General features: G+C 33.7%; 1 protein-coding gene across 4 annotated transcripts in view; it reads right to left on the minus strand.

The window, feature by feature from the left end:
• Nucleotides 1-735: 735 nt before the first annotated feature.
• PARP8 (poly(ADP-ribose) polymerase family member 8) overlaps nucleotides 736-17188 on the minus strand; it is a 177247-nt gene continuing 160794 nt past the window's right edge. For all 4 annotated transcript variants that reach the window (XM_081280686.1, XM_081280687.1, XM_081280685.1 and 1 more), the window contains 8 exons: nucleotides 14453-14501; nucleotides 13210-13322; nucleotides 12921-12993; nucleotides 11469-11538; nucleotides 8597-8670; nucleotides 7426-7495; nucleotides 6301-6385; nucleotides 736-948 (listed from right to left, as the gene is read on the minus strand). In XM_081280686.1, coding sequence (XP_081136812.1) covers nucleotides 846-948; nucleotides 6301-6385; nucleotides 7426-7495; nucleotides 8597-8670; nucleotides 11469-11538; nucleotides 12921-12993; nucleotides 13210-13322; nucleotides 14453-14501 — 637 coding nt within the window. In that variant the 3' untranslated portion in view covers nucleotides 736-845. The remainder of the gene's footprint in view (nucleotides 949-6300; nucleotides 6386-7425; nucleotides 7496-8596; nucleotides 8671-11468; nucleotides 11539-12920; nucleotides 12994-13209; nucleotides 13323-14452; nucleotides 14502-17188) is intronic.

Below are 17188 nucleotides of genomic sequence, written 5' to 3' on the forward strand. Positions count from 1 at the left end.
GCCCAAATACTTTCAGGTAATATTTTAAATGACTTAGAACTTGACCAAAGTTACATTTCTTTAAACCAATAGGGAAAACTGTCAGCAAATACTATGTATAAATGAATAGTGGTAAATTTGGCTCATATCTTGGTGCTTATTCAGAATTACTGCTTACTGAATATTCTCTTCATCGAATGAGGATAGAAAGGTGAAGCTACATATGTCATCTCTATTGTCATACTGCATATATGTGAATATGCATACACATACGCATAATCACACATCTTGATGTGTGAATCTACATATGTATTGTTACATATTTTTGGCAAAATACTGCTCCTAGGATCTAACTGGTTTTTTAATAAGAAAAAATAGGATAATAGACAACATCCCTCCTGAAATATTCAAATGTTCATCAACTAATTATATAGCACATCAGAATGTGCAAACATTATACTTATTACAAAGTATCTGATAATTTAGATGCCATTATAAAATGTTCTCAATTCTAGTTTGGTACCCTAAAATGTCGGTATATAATACCAAATATCCAATTAAAGAATTTAATATAAAAATATCAGCACAAAACTGTTTTTTCAATCTGTTTATTGTGTATGCAACCCAAACTTCAGTTTCCGTGCTGTTGTAATTTTATTACTAGATTTCATACCCCTACAGTTGATAAATTTATACCATTTTAGGTATTTAATAAGATACTTAGAAATACTAAGAAAAAAAATCAGTATTCAAAGGGTTAATTTTGTTTATAATAACAACAAATTATTTTATCATCTTCTTCAGTTCAAAATCCAGCTTTGAACACGAGGAAGGCTTTCAAATCATATTAATTAAATGGTGGTCCTTTAACCAGTAGCAGTTTGATTACCAATTACTCGGAGGATCTCTTTGTGAATGCCCCCTTCCTGTGTGTTAATATTTGCGTCTCCCACTTGGCCATCTTCATAGCTAAAACAGAAAACACAAAAACATACAAATATATTAAAAGATGGCAGCATTTAAAATGGTTTCATGAGCAACTAATAAAAAAATTGCTATCTGATACAGGAATTTTAAAAAAAGGAATTAAAAAAGGGAATAAAAAAAAGAACCAGTTATTTTCCTGTTGTATTTATTATCTCATGACTAAACACACAACAACCTGTTATTCCATGTCATCCTTTCCTCTTCCATTTTAATTTTAATGTGTTCATTCACACATAAAAGTACTATCTGAGCTGCAAGAGGAACCCCTGTGACTTCAGAATTACAAGCATTTCCCAGAGGAGTTGTTAAGAAACCAACTGCAAAGAATATACCATTCTAAGGTGTTCCTTAGATCCTGGACTTCTTAAGATCCTAGACTTCTTAATCCACTCTTACTACAATGATTTCTTTCTTTTCTGATTAACAACATGCACTTCACTTTCTACCACTGTTCTCTACCATGCCCACCTTTCTAATTATTATTCAGCTATAATCAATTTGTGCTTTTTACTTATCATTCATTACTTGCTCTGTTTAGTCTGACTGCGACACATTATTTATGCTGGCATTTTACATAAGAATGCAAGCCTGCTAAGTATAGCTTAGTAATAAAAGTGAAGATAGGATATTAAAGGACGGAAATCACTAAATTCTTTGGAAAAAAAGGTTACATTTTAGATAATATCTTTCCTCAAATAAACTTACTTGGGGAATAAGAATTTCCAAAGAGTGAATTTTCAAACTTTCATGGTGATAGAGAGTGAAATAGGTAATCAATTAATTTTACTGTATAAAAATGGTTTCAAGACAGAAGGTTTAGATAAGCAGTAATTACTTCCAAACAGGCACAGGCAGCTTCTCAAAGATTAATGCATTACACTGTCTTTTCTGTACTATACTTAAATTCTCCTGAGATAGTACAACATAGAAAAATGAAATAAATGACAGCCAGCAATGAGAACTTAGTTCTTTACATAATCCACTGCTCAGTTACCAAGTTTAAGTGATAATTCCACTTGCACCAAGTCTAAACTCCAAGATTTTTGGACAAGTTTGCTATTTTAGATATACTCAGCACTTTCTCTATAGATGTGTGTGTGTAAAGACTTTTGCGCATACATGTATCATATCACCCCACAGTGAAACATTACTGTAATACACAGAATGAATATCTGGAACACAACCCAACTATAAATATTTTCTGAGGATATCCAACAGTAAATGTTCTGTTAAGAACCAAAGATGTTAATGAAATGATTTAGAGTTGCTCAAATAGAATCATTGTGATAGACTGTGTAAAGGTATATTTTACTGATTCAGTAAAGCATGTTGCTTAGATTTACTGGACCAAAGGCAAGAGCTAAGCTATTCATATTCTGAGCTGAGATAGAAGAGGCAGACTGGCTTGAAGACTCAATGGTAGGTTGATAAAAGTGTCTTACCAAGACAATCAGACTAGCTCTCTCTAGGATTTAGATTATGGAAAATGAAAGACTGTCCAAAAAAAAAAAAAAAAAAAAGGAGCAGACATGGGTGTATTTCTAGGAGAGAGGAGGACACTTAACCACCGAGCCACATCCCAGCCCTGTTGTGCAACCACTAAATGGTTTGCCTTCTAACATTATGAACAAGTCATCTCTCCATGGTATATGCAGCTGAAGGCTGTCTACCTTTTGTAAATTCATAAACAAAGATCACTTTTATTTCACTTAAAGGTCATTATACATTTCATCTGCATCTTTAGATAAATTTCAAACTTTGTTTTGACCCCAAATAAAAACTATACATAATTAGAAATATTTTCTTTCCTTTCTGCCATTATTTTTGTTCATTCATTAAAATTTTACTGACCAGAAACTATGCATGAGGTACTGTGTCATGTGCTCCAAGAAATGCAGAAGACAGAGGAAGGACTCTTTGAAAAATAAATGGAATTTAAATGGCAGTGCTTCCATGTGTCACAGAAATATCAGTAAGACAGGCTACTTTTGCCTAGGAGTTTTGTGAAAGAGGAGGTATTTGAACTACATCTCTAAAGATAAAATAGACTTTGTATAGACATTCCTGAAATTTATTTAGCACTAAAATCTGCTTGACTCAAGGAATAAAAAATGCTCAGTACCATTTTTCTCAGACTATTTTATGTGGTCCTTCCTATTCTTAAATTTCTGAACTTCCTAAAATGTTCTGAGAAACAGGAAGAGGATACATACCCTAAATGTGTTTAAGAATTGAAATGTGAAAACAATTCATTAGTAGATCTACCTGCTCTAAATCAAAGAGTGAAGTATTATACACATAGGTTGTCATATTTAAAAAAAAAAAAAAAGCAGGAAACCTAGTGGTTCTGAAACTTTGCTTGATCTGCAGACAGCTTAGGGACAGAGTATCTCCATCTCTAAAGGACATGTTCACATGGCAGTTGTGGAAAGCTGGGCCAAATCATCAATTTATTTTTTCTCAGGTTTTCTATTTTACTCAAATTCAATATAAAGTTCTCATCTGTTCTCTAGCATTCCTCATTCACTTTTGTTATAAGTGAGCAGAGCACAATATACATACTTCATTTTTCACATCCTCTTGGGTAAGCTTCTCAAGGTTATTAACACAATCAAGCTTTGCTGACAATTTCTAGATGCTAACACTTGGCTGGGATCTGTTTGTAACATCTGAAGTATTTCGTTTTGCCTGGAGCATTTATATTTAATTAAGTTTGTTCATTTCAGAACTGACCAGTGAAATGTTTTCAAACTTCTCATTATCCTATTTTTTCCCCCTGAGAGGTTTCATTTTTTCTGATAAACAGTCTACTCCCCAAAAGTTTTCCAAGAATTTTTCTTTATTCTGTGTTGTTTAGTCATTTGAAACAATGTGATTATGATACTAAATGACTATTTTATTACCTCCTTGTCTTTGGGAAATCAGATTAGCATTGAAGTTATTTTGACTTAATATTTTCACCTATGATAAGTTAAACAGAAACACATTAACTTATATCCTAGCTATTAGACAAAGTTTCAAACATCAGAGATGGCATAATATAAAATATTAAATAAAAATATAAAAATTTTCAAATTGAGTTTGCCTGATAATTCAGATCACTCATCAATTTATTTTTTCACAGACATTGCCACTCATGAGGAACACCAATAGAACTCTGTGATAATACTTCTTACAAAGAAAGAAACAGTTGTAATTAAAAAGGATTTTCCCTTTGATGTGTTCTGAATTTTATCAGTTTTCCTTAAGGAGTCTCTTTTCTCTGAGGGAGCAAAGAAAAAGAATGAAATATCATTTGTGTTCATAAAGCAATGAAAATTATCTTAAAATATTTTCTTTCCTTTATATTATTTGGAAAGTGAGTGTAGCCAAAATGTTTTCTCTCCCTACTCCTCACTGGTGCAGAAATTCTCTCCAATAAATGCCCCCCCTCGCGCCACATATCCCTATAGTTTGTTTTTATTTTATTTTATTGTGTTTTTATCATTTTGTTTTTAGTTATACATGGACACAACATCTTTGTTTTGTTTATTTATTTTTATGTGGTACTGAGGATCAAACCCAGTGCCTCACATGTGTGAGGCAAGTGTTCTGCCACTAAGCCACAACCCCAGCCCCTATAGTTGTATTTTATGAACAAAAAAATTTCAAAAAAGTATTGGAAATGGTCCGCCTACTTCCATATATAAGATTGTTTTGCTCAGTAAATCTGAACTGTTTTAAGAAGCAAAGGGAGTAGATTAATGAAAAGGACTCTGAGGATTACTTTTCTAACAAAATCCTCAAATGACTTAGTGAAATAATTTTACAATTAGAGTTTTCTTTTAGAAGGGCACTCTTCTGAACAATGGGTTATAACCAAGATAGCCAAGAGAGAAGAGGGAAAAAAATATTTAACGAGTTTTTCAACAGAGACCTGTGCTGGTCTAAATTAATCCTCAGTGTGTGCAGACAATCTGCCCAGTAGCCCTCAGCTCCTCTGGAATCCTGCTTTATGTTCCTTCTGCCCCAGGAGGCTGATCTGCATGGACTGCATCCATATTATTGTCCTTCAGCTATGGCACGATGGGGATTCCCAGAAAGTCTGCTTTCTTTCTTTGTCCTTTGGATCTAAGATATCTAAGGATTCTGGTGCAATTAGACCCAAGTTACTATACTAGACCTGATGTTCCCTTAAAATCATACCATTGCAAATAATCTAATAGTGGATGATAAAAATTATGGGTTTTTCCATGGGCCATCTGTTTGCTATTGGGCTTCTGACTGATACAGGTGGGAATATTATTCTCATTTTAGAGGTTATGCAGTTGAGAAAATTCATCTTACTAATTTGTGTCAAGCTCTCATTAAAACTAGATCAATGGGAGGGCTCTTTCCACTATGCTCACTGCTACTTCGCCCTTAAGATAAAAATCATAGCCAGTAAATAAGAAAATCTATGGTTTTCATAGCATCCAAAAGAAAAGCAGGTCACTTACAAAAGTTTCATTGTAAATAATCTGTCATCAAGTTAATGGATTAAATGCTGTATGCACAGGGTGCCATGGACATACAGTATATTAATAATCAACCTCGATGCTATCACTGTGAGATGGCTTACAAAATAAACCAGATCATCTTTTCAGTTTGTTTTTAGTAACTAACATAATGTATAGAAGCAATATATTCAACCCTTCCCTGAAATCCTTTCTGTGCCAGGCTCACAGATAAGGTGAGAATAGAGAGGGAAAAAGGGTTGGGCATCAAGGGGTGGGGTGAAAATTAGACTAATCTATTGCATCTATTATGGAGGAATGAAAAGTAATGGTTTTGTATTTTCACAATTTTTTTGAAACAACTGTACCCAAAAATAACAATTCACTTCATTGACAGCTGGTATGATAAGGAATATGAATCTTAGAAAATTTTCATCATTGTCTTCTTCATTCACAGTTCAAAAATATTTTAATCTATTAATGAAGTTCACAGAGATGGTTAAAGAGACAGTGCTTTACTCCAGGGCCATGCTAATAGCCATCTTCAGTTTTTCTAAAGTATTTAACCATAGGTTTTCTTTTTTTTTAACATTTATTTTTTTTTAGTTGCAGTTGGACACAATACCTTTATTTTATTCATATATTTTTATGTGGTACTGAGGACTGAACCCAGGGTCTCACAGGTGCAAGGCTCTCTACCACTGAGCTACAACCCCAACCCTAACCACAAGTTTTCAACAATCATTTTTTCATTATGCTTAATGAAATAAAACAAAAGCATTAAGTTGGTGGTAAGTTCAATTACCTATCACCTCATTTGTGAAAAGACAGTAACACAAATTTGAGCATTTTCACTTACACAAAAAAGAACCGTGTGCAGACATGATCCGTATTTGGGACAACCCATATTTCCCCATGTTTGTGCAGGTCAGGTGAGGTGATCACTGTGAATGAAAGATAAAATTAAAGAATTATTTTACTCTAAAGGAATGCTAGTCCATTCCACATTACTATATTCCTTATCTTTGAAATGGTGAAATGAGATAAACATCATTACCGTAGGTACATGTATGACGGCACATATGGTGTGATGCACATCATGTACAATCAGAGAAATGAAAAGTTGTGCTAAAATTGTATACAATGAATCAAAATGCATTCTGCTGTCATACATACCTAGTTAAAATAATTAATTAATAATTTAAAAAATAAATAAAAATCACATACAACTCGGCATATAAAAAAGGGTTAAACCTAATTAGCTTTTAAGAAATGTGGTGAAAACAATGAAAGGCCATGTAACAACTTTATGATCTGAATGAGAACTGGTGTAACAGGAAGAAAATCATTCATTCGGGTATCACTGAAAACAAACAGGTTTTCACATAAGAATTACTCTGAGAGCAACTTGATGCCCTACGAAACTCTCAAGTTGAAAACTTAAAACACAGTTGACAGTGGCTATGGCTACTAAAGCTCCTAACAAAAGAAGAAGAAAACAAATTTTTAGCCAAAGTCGAATTTTAGAGCAGAACAAAGAAAACTACATGATCTCGCAAATTACTTGTAAATTTTTCTGTCCTAAGTCCCAAATTAAAAGAATAATTTCAGTGTTGGAACAGAAAGACTTACTGGGTTCTCAATGTTTGGCTCATTTATCAAGATTTTCATCACACCATCAAAACATCAACTTAGACAGGAAGGTAAAACATTAACAAAGGAGATGAGCATTAATTTTATCTTTCCGATCAAGTAACATTTTGAAATATCTGCCAGGAATAAAATACAGCACTGCCTGAATTCTTGCCAGTGTTGCAATTTGGTTTTTTAACCTTTAAAATCTGTATGGTACACATTTTCCATCTGGGCTCTCTGAGATGGTCACAGGAAATAATGCTTTTTCTCTGTTCCATCATGTGAACTTAGTAAATGTACATGCATTCTTAAATTCAGATAAGATAAAGAAATAACTAATGGCACTTACCTTCACATAAGGCTATGCATTTTAAGTTACGGCTTTGCAGGAATTGGGATTGTTGTCCTTTTTTCTGTGACTAAATTCCAAAACAATTTAAAAATTAGAGTAAAAATGGGGCAGTCACCGTAATGAAAAAACTGTTTATCATTGAAAAAAAAAAATAATAGTCATAAGATGGGTCCAGGGGAGAAGGCCTATCTAGACTAGCACCAATATCCTTACACTCTTAATACCCAGCTATTTTTGTTTTATCAATTTCTCTTCTCTACATAATCACTATTACTCACAAGATGACTGAACCAAAACAGTTCTAAAATCAGGGTTCAGTAGTCTCACAACATACAATTGGAACTCAAACTTTAAAGTCTTGCATCTTTATTTCCAGGTAAACAAAATTAGATTTGCACAATCTTTTCAAACAATACAATCAATCATTCCAGATCATCTAACTATTTAAAAATCAACTCATTTTTATAGCATCATTTACTAAGCCATAGAGGCTTCAAAAACATCTTATATAGAAAATCTGGGGTTTTCTCTTTTGCTTTCCAATACTAGATTAGCTATACTCCTTTTAATTTAAAATCACATTATTCTTCAAGATATTTAACAATTTTTGTAGCATATACTGCTTTCTCTGAAATAACATGGGATTTGTGCTTACCCTTTTCTCTGACTGGAATATTCTTTTCCCAGAAAGACACATAGTCCTACATTCAACATCTACAAGACTGAACTCAAATATCACTTTCTCAGAGAATCTTTCCTGATTCTCCCATATAAAATGCAACATTAAATGTCTTGTTTTCCCTGATTTATTTTTCTATACTATCTATCATCCTATTTATATAAATATATTTTTAATTTGTTATTGTCCCCTCAGTAGAATGCAAGATCAAGAGGACAAGAGTATTTGTCTGTTTTGGGTCACTGCTGTTCCCTAATGCCTAGGAAAGTCTCTGGAATTAGAGTGAGAGATCAATAAATATCTGTCGAATAATTATTTTATAGAGGCAATTCGCTTATTACATTTTTGGGTGAGTTTTATTCTTTTTGAATAACGATTACTTAAAATAATTTTTGTAGACTTAATAAGCCTGAGTATTTATGGAAGTCTTGCTGGCTAACGAGGCCACGGTTCACTAATTGTGTGCAGTCACTTGAGTCACTACAACACCTGTGATGCACTGCTGCTTTTACTGCTCGAAGCTGGCTCGTCCTTGGCTGATACCTTCTGCTTCTTGTTCATCCCTGAAAACATCAGCAAAATGATAATTTAAGGACAAAGCTATATGAGGAAGCTCGAAGTATAAATCATCTACGTTGTAAAATTCTACTCTAGGCAAAGGTCTGGTCACATCAGGCCAGACATGGTCACAATGGGATCACAAAGGAATAGCTGCTGTGCCCTGGAACCTGGAGTGGATGGCCAGAGGTCTGGGAAGTCCTGGGTGAGTTAGGAAGTAGGAATCTCAGTTTGTTTTGCTTTGTATAGAAAGCAGGGACAGAAAATTCTTTTGCATAAAATTAGAATAATCTTAAAAGATAGTTTTAAAAAATTTTTTTGTCAGGTGTGGTAGCACACACCTGTAATCCCAGCGGCTTGGGAGACTGAGGTAGGAGGATCACGAGTTCAAAGCCAGTCTCAGCAATTTAGTAAGACACTTAGCAACTCAGTGAGACCTTGTCTCTAAATAAAATATTAAAAGGGGCTGGGGAGGTAGCTCAGTGAGTGGTTAAGTGCCCCTGGGTTCAATCTCCAGTACCAAATACTACAACAATAAAAACTTATCAAAGATTTTTGTCTGTGATAGTCAAAAGTCTTCACTTACTTAGTTAATGAATGATTTCTTACCGTGAAAGTTTAGAAAAGCAAAACCAAAATATTTATCTGTTTTGAATATTTAAATCTAGACTTATTAGAAACTGTTTGATTTTCTAAACCAGAAATTGAGACACCTAATGATTTCTGTTTGTTTCAATAAATGCCTTAAGGAGAAGAGCAAATCTGTAAAATGTATTTAACTCTTGCCCTTATTTTTTGTCTCATGTACCATCTAGAATTCTAGCTAACATAACAGCAAAAAGATGCAGAGGTGGGTGCAAATAGGCCTAGAATTTCAGGGAGCAAGGTCTGAGGGAAAGGCAACTGGTATCCAATGCAGGACATGTTCCATCCTCTAACCAACTACATCTTGCCGTAGTGATTCTTACTGTGTAGGTGGTGGGGCACAACAACTTAGGATCAAATCCTGGGCCTCACACATGCCAAGCAAGCACTCTATTCAACTATATTGCCAACCTCTTTCTCTTTCTGTCTCTCTCTCTCCAGATAAATGCATACAGACAAAATCTGACATGCATCCCCACAGTACCTCTCTTCAGTCTTCACTATTTAAAGAGTCTATAGATCAGTATAAGAAGCAGAAAGTAACAGTATTTGATGATTTGTTGTGCTTTTTATTATCTATGTTGAGGGTTTTTATTTATTTAATTATGTTTTAGCTTTTCATATTTAAATAAAATTTAGAGTCTGATTAAACTGTTTTCTTCTTTAAACTTTGGTGTTTTATTTCCTATCTCTATACAGTCTTTTATTTCCTGGTATTTATTTTCTTGGTGTTACTTTGGTCTAATATATTTCAAAGATCAGCACAACAGTAGTCCTCAGCCCATACTGTAAGGCCACTTGCTGGTATCCAGTTCCCCAACTCTTTAATACAGAATGGTTTGTAACTGCTCTATGTGACTTTTGAAAATAGATTAGAAATGCTGTTTGAAAGGCATCTGTTGCTCTTAGGGCACTCTGGAAAGTCCAAGTAACAAAGTAACAAATCCAACTGCCCTGGGCTCACCACATTGGACAGGCCACCTCTAGGATCTTGGGGTGTTTATTCTAACCCATTCTTGGACTGTGAATGAGCACAACCCATCAGCTGGGCACCACACAGTGGACACTTAGCAGTATAAGAACCACCTGAGTAGCGTCTATGACAAAGAAAGTAATCTATGAACATAAGAAAGTTGTTTAACCCCAGATTTAGGGTGGTTCGCTACATACATAGCAGTAGTTACTTGAATATTTTTTTCATGACATTTCTTATTCTAGTTTTCCTTTTTCCATTATCTTGCAAATCTGGATTTTTTTTTTTTAGAGAGACAGAGAGAGAGAGAGAGAGAGAATTTTTTAATATTTATTCTTCAGTTTTTTGGCGGACACAACATCTTTGTTTGTATGTGGTGCTGAGGATCGAACCCGGGCTGCACGCATGCCAGGCGAGTGCACTACTGCTTGAGCCACATCCCCAGCCCTGGAAGTTTTTAAAGTTTTCTTTCCATCTGCATATTCTTACATTTTTTTCATTGCTGTTGTTTTAATACTTCTAATTATAAATCTAGTTTCAAGTGTTCTAGTTTTATTCCTCCATCAGTAAGAAACAACTTGCTATGGTTGCAAGAGCATAAACTTTTTTTTTTTCACATAAGTATTTTCTCCTATATCACAGGGATACCAAGACTTAAAATTTTAGGAAACATGTGAAAAACATCTCCTGAAAATGCATGGGCGGCAGTAGTATGAGTGTGACAGTACTTAGAATAGTAAAGGAAAATATTCCCAATACTGAGGTTGTAGGGAAATTTTCATCTGTTACTTTAAAAATTCAATGGGATTTTAATCTCTTAATAATGAGCATAAGTGCTTTATGCTTAAATTTTGAAAACAATAGAATGAAGCAATCATCACAAATTCTACCACACAAGAAGCGTCAGTGCTAACAATTTGGTAACCACACTTTCCATATTTTGAACTTACAGGTTCCCCCTCAACACATGCTCTTAATCTATCCTCAAATATATTTTCTCCACGATTTCTTCAAGATATTAGCAAGTCATCCTTTGAGCTTTGTTCTGCTTCTTTCATTTATCAAATGAATTTAACCTAAATATACCAATAAATTTCAATTGATGCTAAACTGTTCCTAGAGCATATAACAATAAGTAAATAAGAACTTAATTAATTGGAAGACAGAAATAAAATACAGCATTACCTGAGTAACCAAATGATATGCTTGACATTGGACTTAGATAGATTCCACTTCCATACATTGCACCGTGAAGCTAAAATGAGAAGACATGGGATAAAGGGAGGTCAGTCAATGTTTTAGATGATAATATTCAACAAAAGAAGGCAATCAGTTTCATGTTGGAACATTAAGTCTTAGAAAAATGATAGTGCTCCTCTTCCAAGGTCTAATTTGAAAATAGTACTAACATCCTTGTACTCTTAAAATGCAGAGTTGATAACTGAAAAATGACAGCCAGAGGAAAAGGAGACTTGAATGAATGTGTTCCACCCCACTAGTGACAGTCACTTACAATATAAAATACTCAAGTGGATTTTTATGTTAATGAATCTAAAATTCCAAATCAAAACTAGCTGAAATACATGGGAACACATTCTGATTAGCACTCACATGCTAGTATATAAACAAAGTGCCTACTCAGATTTTCATTATATAACAATTCCATCCCACTCATATTATCTTCTAAATTTTTCAAGTTAAAAGGAGTTTCATTAATTGAAAATCTTCAACTGGTCTACGGAATAATTAGAATAATGAAAGTCTTTCTTAACATCTGCTCTAGGGCCCTTATACTCTGTTTGTATGAACTGAATACTAATTCAATAAATGTGTACTGATGGACATTTATATTTAGTTGCATCACTTCAAATATCATTACATTGTGGTGATAATGAAAAATTCAGCTCTATCAGAGAGAGTGAAGTGTAGTGTGCATGAAGATGAGGACTACAGTCACATTATGATCCTGGTAATGTTGAGTACTGTGTTGGATTCTGAAAAGCAGGTATCAGATGGCTCCTTGACAGCCGATATCCACTTTGCCTATTGATACACTTTTTTTTTTTTTTTTTTTACATTTTTTATCCTTTGGTACTGTGAATTTAACCCAGGAGCAGTTAACCACTGAGTCACATATCCAGACCTTTTTCAATGTTTTTATTTTGAGACAGTCACTTAGGGCCTTGCCAAGTTGCTATAGATGGCGTTGAACTGGCAATCCTCCTGCCTCAGCCTCCTTAGCTACAGGGATTATAGGCCTGCACAACCGTGCCAGCTCCTACACTTTCTCCTCCAAAAGAATTCACACTGAGGCTGAGTATTCAAAAAACAAATTTTGGAATAACAGATATAACATATATATGATTTTATTTTGTCATGATAATTTTTCTACTTAATTTCAAAGCGCGACTTAAACTGTTTTCTCATAGGAAACTCACTTTTCTTTTTCTATTCATTAAATATAGATCAACTTTGTGTCAGGTATTTTGTGAAAATGAACTAGTATGTATTAGAAATTCCATACAATATTTGAAAGCTTACATGCCTCCCCTTTTACCAGTAAAAACACACCCTCAGGATTGCTTACTGAATCTCAATACTGAAGAATCATCTTATTAAAGCATTCAGAAACTATACCTGCAGACGTGTATTAGAGGCAACAACCAGGCCATTCCTCAGGATGGAGTGCCAGTTTTCAATGTGTGAGCCACTAAAAAAAACAAAGTATAGGAAGGAAAGAGCAAAACCAGAAAAATCAATGATTTTTTAAAAAAGTAGTTATAGTATAAGTCATGATGCCTCTCAAAGTCCTGATTTCCAAGTCAGTGTGTAGGTGACTATTCAAAATTCATAGTCAACTATTGATTCCCACATATTTCTGAAAACTAGGTGGAACACACCTCCATCAACATGAAGCCATACTCACTGAAATGCAAAGGTGCTTCCAAAGAGTTTTTTAGCAGCTCTAAAATTGGATTCTTTGGCTGGTGGACTGCTGAGAAGCAGGAATTGATGTGGAGTGTGCATAAACTTCAATTGCTGCCATTTAAAATAATGATAAACAAAAACATGTCAAATTTAACACATAATCAGGCAGATGACAATTTCAAATTTTACTGGTTTAGGAGTTATCCAGTTTCAATATATAGTGATTTTACACTATCTCATTAAAAAAACTAATTCCTAAAATATATTTAAAAACCACGTGTAAATGATGAATCACATGGAATTACTTATATGACTGATAATTCTGTACACCAATGGAAAAGAACAGATAATCCAAAGTCACTTATATTTGGAATATATAATGGAATCATACTCAAAAAGATCTGCTTTCTAAATTAAATTTCTTTCCAAGACTTTTTTTAATTGAATACCCTAAATGTACACTATCTATTCATCTGAGAGAATATTCTGTAGTTGGGAAGCAGAAACTTAAAAAAAAAATTCATTATTTTAAAAGCACAAAAATTACCACTATGCTTTATCTGTATGTATTCTTAAGAGTGAAAATTACCTACATTCAAATATAGTTTTGCCCTTTGATCATGAAAAGAAAGCAAAATCTTTTGGATTAATTGCTTGATAAAATATTCTAACTGTTCCTAGGTGAAATCCCTTTCTCCTAGGAACACAGTTACACAGATTTTTACACAGACTTAAACACAGATTTGTACACAAGAAACAGACTGTTAGTACTACTTTCAGGTGAGAATCAGAAATGAAGTTAGAGTCCATTAGATGTTTATTAATATTGTTTTCTAATCTTATTAGCCAAATGAATAAGAAACTGGAAACAACATCTTCTTAGACATGGGAAGGTACAATGTGCCAATATAAAACTAACAATAATTAAAAAGCACATTCATGTTCCTCTGATGAAACTCCAGAAAATGCTTTTCTATCACTGTGGAATGACTAAATTATATTGGATGTTTTTATTTGTTTAAAAGTTAAGCATCAACCTGAATTTGCATTTTGATATCTTAATTTGCTGAGGTTTCAGAGTGATTTCAAATGGTAATTTCAAACTGATGAATTAAGACTTAACCTGAGTCTGTCTACCTCTGTTCTTGGAGAGGATGCCTAAAAATCACAGGCCTCATTTTCCCAATTATTAAGTTCTCCTCCCATATTGGTGTGCATATGTAAAGAAATTACTTACTTACCCTGTTAACTGGCAGTTTCACAATATGTGACCTATTACTTGAAATAACCCTGAAATTAAAAATCAGTCAGTTATAATATATGCCAAATATATTTAAAGTTTTTCTTCTGGGTTAGCAGGTGATTAAAACTTATTTTTGCTGTGTCATACAATAAATTCCATAATATTTTCATTTAGTTACATTTGGCTTATTTCCTGAAATCATTTAGAGAACTCGTGTAACAAAAAAAGGTATTTTTTTTTCAGTGAAAATAAAGTTTTATTTCTAGAGAAGAAATGAAGATTCTTTTGAATAACTTGAAACAGTTTTCTGTTATATGATAACTTAATTTATAGTCTTACAATGTAGTAGAGTTAGAATTCATTGAGGCTTGTAGCATTTTAAAAGGTTTTTTTTTTTTAATTTTTTATTGATTATTTAAAGCATTACATAGCTCATGATATATCATCTTTCATACATTAGACTCAAATTGTGTTTTGAACTCCCATTTTCACCCCAAATATAGATTGCAGAATCACATCTGTTACATATTCACATTTTTACATAATGCCATATTAGTGTCTGTTGTATTCTGCTACCTTTCCTAACCCCTACTATCCCCCCTCCCCTCCCCTCCCCTCCCATCTTCCCTCTCTATCTCCCCTGCTGTTGTTCAATTCTCTCCCTTTTTTTTCCCCTCCCCCTTGCCCCTCATAGCCTCTTATAATTTTATGTATCCTTGAAGGTCTCCTACCATTTCCATATGCTTTCCCTTCTCTCTCCGTTTCTCTCCCCCCCATTCGTCTTTGTTTACTGTAGTCTTTTCCACATGCTCTTCCTTCCTGTTCTGTTCTTAGTTGTTCTCTTTATATCAAAGCAGACATTTGGCATTTGTTTTTTAGGGCTTGGCTAGCTTCACTTAGCATAATCTGCTCTAATGCCATCCATTTCCCTGCAAATTCTATGATTTTGTCATTTCTTAGTGCTGCATAATATTCCATTGTGTATAGATGCCACATTTTTTTTATCCATTCATCTATTGAAGGGCATCTAGGTTGGTTCCACAGTCTAGCTATTGTGAATTGTGCCGCTATAATCATTGATGCAGCCGTATCCCTATAGTGCGCTCTAAAAAAAGGTATTTTAATCTAAGAAAATATACACCAAGGAGAAGGAACTTAAAATTAACAAAGATAGAATTTTTTAAAAGCAAAAACTTAAACATCAGCAGAATCAGTGTTTCTAGATACACAGTACTTTGGGTAACGATAATTCCTACAAACATTAGAGGCTGACACATGCATCTCATTCTTCTGCTTCTCTCTACATTGCCTAAATTGAGAAATGAGTTCTTGGGCTGGCATTGTGGCTCAGTGGCAGAGTGTTTGTCTCGCATGTATGAGACACTGGGTTTGATCCTTGGCAATACATAAAAACAAACAAATAAATAAATGATAGATATATAAATATATAAATAAATAAATGTATTGTGTCCATTTACAATTAAAAATATTTTTTAAAAAAGGTTCTTATGGAGAGTCATTTTGTTTAACTATTTGAGGATACTTGTGAGCTGATATGTGTCATCATTCACGAGTCAACACATTTAAACATTAAAGCTGAAAATAATTATGTATCTGGAAAAAATTGATTGTTTTATGCTTTTCAGTATATAAAATAGTAAGGGGGTGACACTCTAAGCAAGACATTTTGATAAAGTTTTCTTCTCCCTGAGAGAAGAGCAACCGAGAAGCTGGAGCGACGGATCACAAGTTAACAGGCTAACTTCAGGAGGTTAAAAAAACCAAAACTATGTATTTGAGATTTTCACCTTTATTTTGAATATGATAATGAGAAAATTTAAACTGCAAAGGATGAGACTTAATTTATCAGAATTTTAATAATAGATCATAACAAATAAAAATAAGAATCTCACCTAACTTTTGTTAAGGTCTTGTTATATTCTAAGTATGCATTATAAAAGTTCAACTAAGTGTCAATTAAATAAGAATCTTAAGGAAGCCATATTCTTTTTCCTTTGCCAAAATATATTTCTGTTAAATCTTCCTGGTTATAACATGGAATAAGAATTCATCTTGACAAATCTCTTATAATTCTACATTTGTATGGCAATAGTGGGAAATCCTATGTATCTTTGAGGTTTCAAAGAGGCATGTACATAAAATCCTTATAAACCCCACTGTCTTTATTTTGCAAAGGAGAAATAAAAAGGCAAATTATTTGAAGTGGATATCCCAGCAAGGTGAGTTCATAGCCCCCTCTCCTCTCTATAGTCTGGTTCCCTTCCAGAATTCAGGCTGGACTATTTCTTTATCCCCCATCAAGCTCACACAAACAGTGTATCTTCTGTAGTGATCAAGCTGAGGGGTTAATCAAATCTACACTGTCCTTGTTAAGGAAGCAAAATATACAAAAGATATTGACATCATTTTGAACAACAACAAAAAAATTTAAAGTCCTCATTGAACTAGAAAATTAAGTGAACCAAAATGCCTTCAACACATAATTAAGTTAATCACATCTTCTGAGACTATAGACAAACTGCTGTCAAATACATTGTGCACCCCTGATAGTGCATATGGCAGCATTTTCTTCCCCTTGTGATATATACATTTTAATTAAAGTGAGAGTCATTAAGACTCCTGGATTGTAAAATCACCAGATCTCATAGGCTTGTGGATCTGTAGCATTGCAAGGCTTATAAAATAGGCTACCTGTCCCCATCATCAAGCAAAC

Source organism: Spermophilus citellus (assembly GCF_964194105.1).
Source record: "Spermophilus citellus genome assembly, chromosome: 1".
In the NCBI taxonomy this organism is placed as follows: domain Eukaryota; kingdom Metazoa; phylum Chordata; class Mammalia; order Rodentia; family Sciuridae; genus Spermophilus; species Spermophilus citellus.